The sequence below is a fragment of the Oreochromis aureus genome, linkage group 13 (genome assembly GCF_013358895.1).
Source record: "Oreochromis aureus strain Israel breed Guangdong linkage group 13, ZZ_aureus, whole genome shotgun sequence".
Lineage (NCBI taxonomy): Eukaryota > Metazoa > Chordata > Actinopteri > Cichliformes > Cichlidae > Oreochromis > Oreochromis aureus.
The window spans coordinates 16,092,998-16,100,671 of NC_052954.1; the positions used below are offsets into that span (position 1 = coordinate 16,092,998).

At 37.7% G+C, this 7,674-nt stretch overlaps 1 protein-coding gene across 1 annotated transcript; it reads right to left on the reverse strand.

Moving 5' to 3' along the window:
• Positions 1-274: 274 nt before the first annotated feature.
• plaua (plasminogen activator, urokinase a) lies at positions 275-3,648 on the reverse strand. The gene is made up of 11 exons (XM_031742942.2): positions 3,559-3,648; positions 2,827-2,920; positions 2,706-2,739; positions 2,469-2,607; positions 2,296-2,378; positions 2,156-2,197; positions 1,883-2,063; positions 1,620-1,765; positions 1,383-1,523; positions 1,148-1,296; positions 275-715 (listed from the first exon to the last, which is right to left on the reverse strand). Exons 2-11 carry the CDS (start codon positions 2,875-2,877, stop codon positions 521-523), a joined length of 1,161 nt encoding a protein of 386 aa, XP_031598802.1. The 5' UTR covers positions 2,878-2,920; positions 3,559-3,648; the 3' UTR covers positions 275-520.
• Positions 3,649-7,674: the final 4,026 nt, after the last annotated feature.

Consider the following 7,674-nt stretch of genomic DNA (forward strand, 5'->3'; position numbering starts at 1 on the left):
CGCGGGGGGCGCTGGAGCCTATCCCAGCTGTCATAGGGCGAGAGGCGGGGTACACCCTGAACAGGTCGCCAGTCTGTCGCAGGGCCAACACACAGAAACAGACAACCATTCACACTCACATATTCACACCTAGTGGCAATTTGGATTATCCAATTAACCTATCCCTACAAGCGCAAACACGGGGAGAACATGCAAACTCCACACAGAAAGACCCTGGCCTGATGGTGGAACTGAACTCAGGACCTTCTTGCTGTGCGGCAACAGTGCTAACCACCGTGCCACCTTTCAGCTCATAAAAATATATAATGCAACCAAAATTAAAGCAGTTTTTAAAATACTCTTTTAAAATATTTACATTAAATCGTTTCAGTGCAAAAACATGTTCACATGTTTCACATGTGATGGTAGCTGCTCTCAGAACAAAACCTGCAACGTCTCCACTTGCTTGCATGTGCAAAGAAAAAAAAAAGCTCCTGCATTTAGGGAACACTTAATAAATAAATACGATTCTGGGACAGTTTCATTTCAGGGGATACATCAGTCCTTTTGCGTATTCGATGAGTCCTGTTTTCCCTGCGATCCACGTGTTGTAATTGGTGACCTTTGTGTAGACACCTGGTTTATTTTTCCTGGCACAGCCCTCACCCCAGCTCACCACGCCGAACAGAAACATCCGACCTGATGCTCCACACACCAAAGGACCGCCAGAGTCTCCCTGCGGACAGAGGGCAAAACAGCCAGGTGTTAAATAAAACCTCCAGGTTTATCTTTATTTATTTTCTGATTCAGTGTAATCTTAGACATGCCTTTTCCCTGACAAACAAATATTTTCATGTGAAAACTGTGAAAATATACTCAGAAGGTAACAATTGTCTTGCAAAGGGTGAATTGTCTTGAGATTAGCAACAAATTTCAACCTAAAGGTAACTAATCTGACATTAGACTATTCAGCACTTTTCAAGGTCAGCGAGTTTCTTCGAGAAGAGGAAGAAATACTCTTCAGATCCGCTTTAAAGCTGTCAAGGCATATGATACATGCTGCAAATCAAGTTACCGCTTCTTCTAACTCACTTCTCTTTTGATGTATATACTTAAAGCAAGCCCAAATGTCTTGTTTCCCACGGCATACCCTGCGCCCTGTCCTTACCTTGCAGGCATCAGTGCTCCAGTCGGGGCTCGCAGCACAGAACATGTTATCAGTGATGCGTGTTCCGTAGTGCACTTTTTTGCTACAGTCAGCATTGGACATCAGTTTTACCTCAGCCTGTTTCAGATACTGTGAAAACTGGAATGACCCTGCAACAAAGTGTCAAATGTGAGACTCAGAAATTGGTTGAAAGAGCAGAACTGAGTCTAAAGGGCGGAGGTCCTCCAGTACTAACCTGCGCTCTCCTTCCCAAATCCTGCGATGCTGCATGTAAATCCAGGAGGTAGCTCAGTGTGAAATGGAGGAAGGCAAGCTATGCGTACAGAAGCTGATTTAACTGCATATCCTCTACCTCTGCCTTTGAGCTTAATCAGAGCTGAAATGTAAAAATAAAAACACACGTAAGTTCTGTGCACAGAGTAGTTCTTTATGTGTATATGCACTATTTAGTCTCAACAGTGTTTGTGCTCACCTATGTCGTTGTTGTAGGTAGTATCATCATATCCTTCATGCATGATAAGTCTTTCCACAGCAAACCTTTGCTCACTGCCGGCATTTGTTTCATTAATGGCACTCTTTCCCAGGTATATGGACAGATGTGTGAGTTTGGTATTCTCACTGAACAAAAACCAAACACATAAATGTGTAAACATGTCGCACACCAACATGAATCATATTGACATTACAGTGCAATGACTGCATTGGAGGAAATAGCACGGTGCTGTGTTTTCTCACCCATCAGAGAAGCAGTGAGCTGCAGTGAGAATCCAGCTTGGTGAAATGAGAGTGCCACCACAGAGGAAACCATAGCGCTTATGAAAAATGGCAGCAACCCATGGCTGCGACTCTATAGGTGTGAAAGAGCCACCTACAATTTTATACATCTTCTTCTCAGATGTCTCTCCACACGTTTGCGCTGGAAGGACACATGGAATAAGTCAGGGGGAGCTAATAAAGAGAATCATACCTTGTGATTTAGGAAAAACGGGATTTAAACAACAAAATTACCTGTATCCACAGGTAGCTGAGGAGGTGTTTGTGATGCTGGACCTTTATTGGAATAGAAAACAGAAAGCATTAGAGAAATTCAAACCAATCTTCAATAAAATATAGCAAATAGAAAAGTAAATCACCAATATGAGTCGTACATCTGGGAATATCACAGTATTCTCTCACAGTCCTCTTTCTTTTTGTGACAAAGCACCATGGCATGTCGGAATTGTCAGGATTCCTAATGTTCAAGTACAGTTATATTAAACATGGGTTACCTGTTGTCAGACTTACAGTATAAAAACCATCACATTGGTAGCCCAAAGCATACCTGCAGTAATGATGTCTGCCAAGTCCAGGTACATTATTCCACTGAGGTTTAACCCTGTTCCAGTAGAGACATGAGCGACCGGTGGATGACTTGTCAACATTTCCACTGTATTCACTCCCATCTCCAGACAGACACCGTTCTGCAGATCACAGCACAAAGAGGGGTGAGAACATTTAATGCATGCTGTTAAAAGCATAAACCTTAAGAACTTTGCCTGGATGCGTTGAAATCACTTACGTCTTGCCTGTATTGATGATCTTTGTGAAAAAGCCTGAAAGAAGCATAGAGAAACTTAGTCATACTGAAAAATTAAAAACCTTCCGACCTCCATCAGAACAGCTCTTAAACCACCTCTTACCACATCCATGCTGACCGCTGCAAGGATGACAACGAGGACAAAGAAATTCATCTTCACTTCTTGTTTTGCTTCTGTTTTTTGGAGATATTTTTGTCTGTGAAATTACAGAAAAGGAACACAACAATTGTGGGTGAGAGGAAGGAAACTTGCTGTCCCCTTATAGGGTATTTATCGTTCAACACATGACGGAGACGTGTGACCACTATGACGCCGTGTGCTTTCTTGGTCTGATTTTTAAATGTGAAGAGTGATGAAATGTTTAATGTCATGCCAAACTAGTTCAATCTTCAACATACAAACACAAGGAAAACACCTCACGGTCTTTCGGCAAGCCACTGACACACATAGATATTTAGCTTACTGATGAAACGCTGCATTCTTGAGGTTTTAATGTGAGAGCAACAGATAGAGGATGTCTATCGTGTGCAGACTTTAAACAATCTAGCACTACAAACAGCATAATATCTACGCTGATTAACAGTAAAGTCTGCGCACAACCTTATATCACATTATTATTGCAATGCGTGCAGTTCAAACTATGAATTTCTAGATATTCTAAGAACACGATGTCAATTTGATAATGACATAAGAAAATAATTGTGTGGTTAACTTTCAGTGCGCTGTGTTTGACATCAAACAGCTTCATATCTAAGAAATCATGTTCGTTCTTAAATATAACTAAAACAACTGATTGTCTAAGAGTCTAAGACACTTCGCAAGAGATGTGTTTACCTTTTATTCCAGACTTCCAGTTGACTCTCCTCTCTGGGTCTTCTGATATGCACCTGCACTGTGTGAGTACTCAGGCTCACACTGATGGCTGTTCTGGTGTTTCTACTGTGACTCCGCTTCTTTCCACTCTTTTAACTTACCCTGCAAGTGGGAGGAGTTTGTCACACCCTGTGACACACATCCAGTGAACAGCCCCTTCCTCTTAAGCTACAACAATAAAGTAAAAGAAACATATATCCATAATTGGTCATGTGTACACTGAAAGTACACGATTGAAGAATTGCAGGATTTGTGGGCAGAGTCTGTTTACTACAAAAAACAAAACAAAAACAAACAAAAACCTAAAATAAGACCACAAAATAGAAATAATTTGCAAAATGTAGTAAGAAGTCTCTAATCTGTACAGCATTTTTCATAATCTTTTCATGTACATGAAGCTTAGATGAAAGTTCTGAAAATCTGACAATGTTGCTTAATATCTTCTGTACTGCTTTCATGGCATTACATTAGTATGTAGTTACACTGCTACATGTTACTGTGACTGTGCTCAGGGATTAGTCTAAGGCTCTAAATCTATTCTGTTAAGCTCTGATGGATTCTGTATGTTTGTCCTAGCTGTGTGTGTTATTGCAGAGCCTTATAGTCTATACTCTGTCAAAATAGCAAACAAAGAAAACGTGATGTCAAATGTATTAACCATTAGAAATGTAATGCTAAACTTCTATGTACGGTCAATTTGGACATTAAGTTACGTTTTGGTTTTATCTGTCCAAAGAAACTTTTTTTCTGAAGCGTGCAGGCTCTTTTAGTTTAGATGTTTTCTGGAACATTTAGATACTGAGAGTTTTAAACCTCTGGATTTGCATTCATGAAAGCCTCTCTTGATTGGAGATCAAGAGTGTTATTGACTTTACTGCATGTTGTGAAGCTGTTTGTTTAATGATGGAAATAAATCTGCAATGATCACTTAAGCTGTCCTGTGGGTCTATAGGTTGTTGACTTTGCCACTCTACTTTGACCCTTACTACAAAAATTGCAATTTTTTGGATAAAGCACCTGGAATTAAAGCTGAATTAAAGTTCATCTTATTTGAAATCAACCAGGTGTACAGAGGCAAATTGTAAAACAATTACTGTAATGTCTTTTATATTCTTGCTCCTTGCTGCAATAATTTATAATCTTTGCTGACCAATTATATTCACTTAAAAAATATTTTTTTACAAGTTCTTATAGACTTTTATCTTTATTAACAAGTCAATAAAAATGCAAAAACAAAAACCCCAAACAACCCCCTAGCTCCCCTCAAAAACCTTTTGTTTTGTTGCTGTTTTTTTGTTTGTTTTGTTTTTATGTTTTTTCTTTTTATTTAGAGATTTTACGTCTAACCATAAGGGCAACATCCAGTGCATGTGTACTGATATAACTTAAATCCTCTGCGTGCATATTTATGGAGCTGCATTATTAATATCAAAAGAATCTTAAAATGTTAATATCCAACCTTAATCTTAGTGGAATGTAAAAATTTAAACTCATTTGTGCCTCAATTTGCTTGTAAAAAAGAAAGCAAAGCAGCAGTTGTTAAAGATCTCATTGTTTCTGCGTACTAACATACTCCCATACTATTTCCTGTAAAACAATAGCCATTGTTATGAATTTTATTTGGAAATTTCCTGACTGAACAAATTATCTCATCGGCTTTGATGCTTGTGTTAGTCATGTTTCCTCTTTGATGGTGATGATAACACTTTGTGCAAAATGTTTGGGACTCAAGTCCAGCACAATGAAACAGCGAGCCAAGACATTACTGATTCTGAAAGGAGATACGCGATAAAAACCTAATTTAACTAACACACCCAGGTGTTCAGCCAAAAGGGGAACTACATGTTAAAATTACTCAACCCTGGGAAACCCAGGATAGTTGTGGTTGGAGTCAGGTGTAACCTGAAGTGTTGATTTTGACATTTTGACTCCAGGAGTTTCATTTTTATGCTACCAGATACTGCCCTAAAGGCTTAAATTCATGGCTTTGATTTACTCTTGCACAGCTCTTTTGGACTTTTAATTATTACTATTGAGCTACAATGGTAAGAGGTAATGTTACTGTAAATAAAGGGTGGGTCTTCTTTTAGGCACAAAAATGCAGTAGCAAATATTTTTACTTGAATAAAATAAAAATTCTTGTAATTTTCTTTCATTTCCAATTATTGAGTAGCATAAAGTAAGTTTTTATCTATGCCTTTTCACACACTAGTCTGTATATGACACACCAACATGACATATTCTTCTGTAGCTTTCATGTCATATCCTGTTGGCTTTCTAGCATATATATTTTTAGACAACTGGGAACCATGATAAACATCAGTGTGAATAAAGTGGAAGAGGTGATAATGACACCTTCACAGAACCAAAGTATGGTTCATATTTTTTCATTTTCTACCATATTTGAATAGAATAAACTTTGCAGAATTGCATGCACTCTTGACTGAATCATCTTTAAATAATCAGAATTCATATATGAGTTTTGTATTTTTTTAATTTGAGAAGTTAAGATTGAGAAGTTTTTTTTGCATGTATTCATTAAAATAAAACATGAATCATGGATTGGTGAGAAATTTGTCTCACCTATGTTCTCAGATTCTCTGTATTCAATCACGAATTACACACTTCTGCTTTTCTGGGAAATTATTATAAGAAAGGTTTTGAGAATTGCAAAAGTAAGCAGTTTTGACAAAGACGCACCTGCACGCAATCACATAATTTGATGACTGAAATTGCATTTGCTGTCTGGTTTTCAAAACCAGACAGCAAATGCAACAACAGAAAAGACAGCTGCAGGAAACTCGTGAGAGTATCAGCACTGCCTTGTCATTACATCAGCTTGTAATCACACTTTAAATGGTGTAATCACATTTCCTCATTAATTGTACTTCTTCTTTGAGCTCATGTTGTAAGAAGTGATGAAACTGTAATTTATCCCAGACAATACAATCTCTATTTCTTTATTACACAGAAAGTGTTGATATGTTCCTTTTTTACTTTATCAAATGTTTTGATGGGTAACTGCAAAAGAAGTATAATACAAAATACAATATGTAATAGAATACATACAGATGAGCCTTCATCGAATAGTGGATGCCTCAACTGAAGGGCCAGATGTATCTCTATTGTCCTGTGTCAGGTCTTTGCTTTTTTTATTTTCTATTTCTTAAAGGCATGGATACTATTCATCTGCTCTAGGTATTATATTTATGCTATTTCTTCTTTTGCCCTCCTATCACCAGTTTCCTCATTTTTTAAGGACACTTTTAGAGTTTTAGACTAATAACTCTTTGAGAATCCATGATTTTACGCCCATCAAACTGGGTTATCTTTGGTATTTTTTGTAGAATCACCTAATTAAATGGGAACTAAATATGTGTTTATGTGACAGGCCGTTAGTAACAAAGTGCATGAAGAGAGTCTAAAATTTGTTGTGGTAAAGTTACTTTTTACGTTTAGCCACGACACTGATTCATCGCTTCAGTTGGTGTTTTTATGCTTGAATGATTCATAAGTCGGTGTTAAGTGACCTGTAAAAGATTCCACTGAAAATGGTCAGGCACAGGAAGTGGACTGAAAATGAGTCAAAAGTAGTCAATCTCCAGAGAAAAACTTTAAAAGATCCTCAAAAACTCTAAGAATCTACTATCGTGATCACTTTTAAAATTACAATAACCTCTGTCTCCTTGGAAGTAAAATATTAGGCAGTGAGGGATGGCCGAAGACTTCTGCACAGTGTTTTATATAAATTCGTATTGTCTTTCAGGATGTGCAGTGTACCGGTTGACTGTAGCTGTAGACATTGCACCACCTAGTGAGGAAATGAAGACATTACTATTTTTTAAAAGAAAACCAATTTATTCTTGGTAAAGAATTAGTACAGCTTTTGTTGTGAAGCAAACAACCCAGATCCTCATATATATATATATATATATATATTCATATATAATTTTGTGAAATTAAAAGAAAAACGTGACCCATTATTCACTGAGTTGCTTGGAAATCCCCCATCAAGTGGACAGATCTAAAACCCCATGTGTTCTGGGCCTGCCTGCTACGCATGCGCAGAAACTACGA

Coding starts and splice junctions, on each gene's coding strand:
- plaua (XM_031742942.2), bottom strand. CDS start 2,877: ATGAATTTCTTTGTCCTCGTTGTCATCCTTGCAGCGGTCAGCATGGAT. Junction 2,608..2,705: donor ATCATCAATACAGGCAAGAC/GTAAGTGATTTC, acceptor TGTGATCTGCAG/AACGGTGTCTGTCTGGAGAT. Junction 716..1,147: donor GGAGCACTGATGCCTGCAAG/GTAAGGACAGGG, acceptor CTCTGTCCGCAG/GGAGACTCTGGCGGTCCTTT.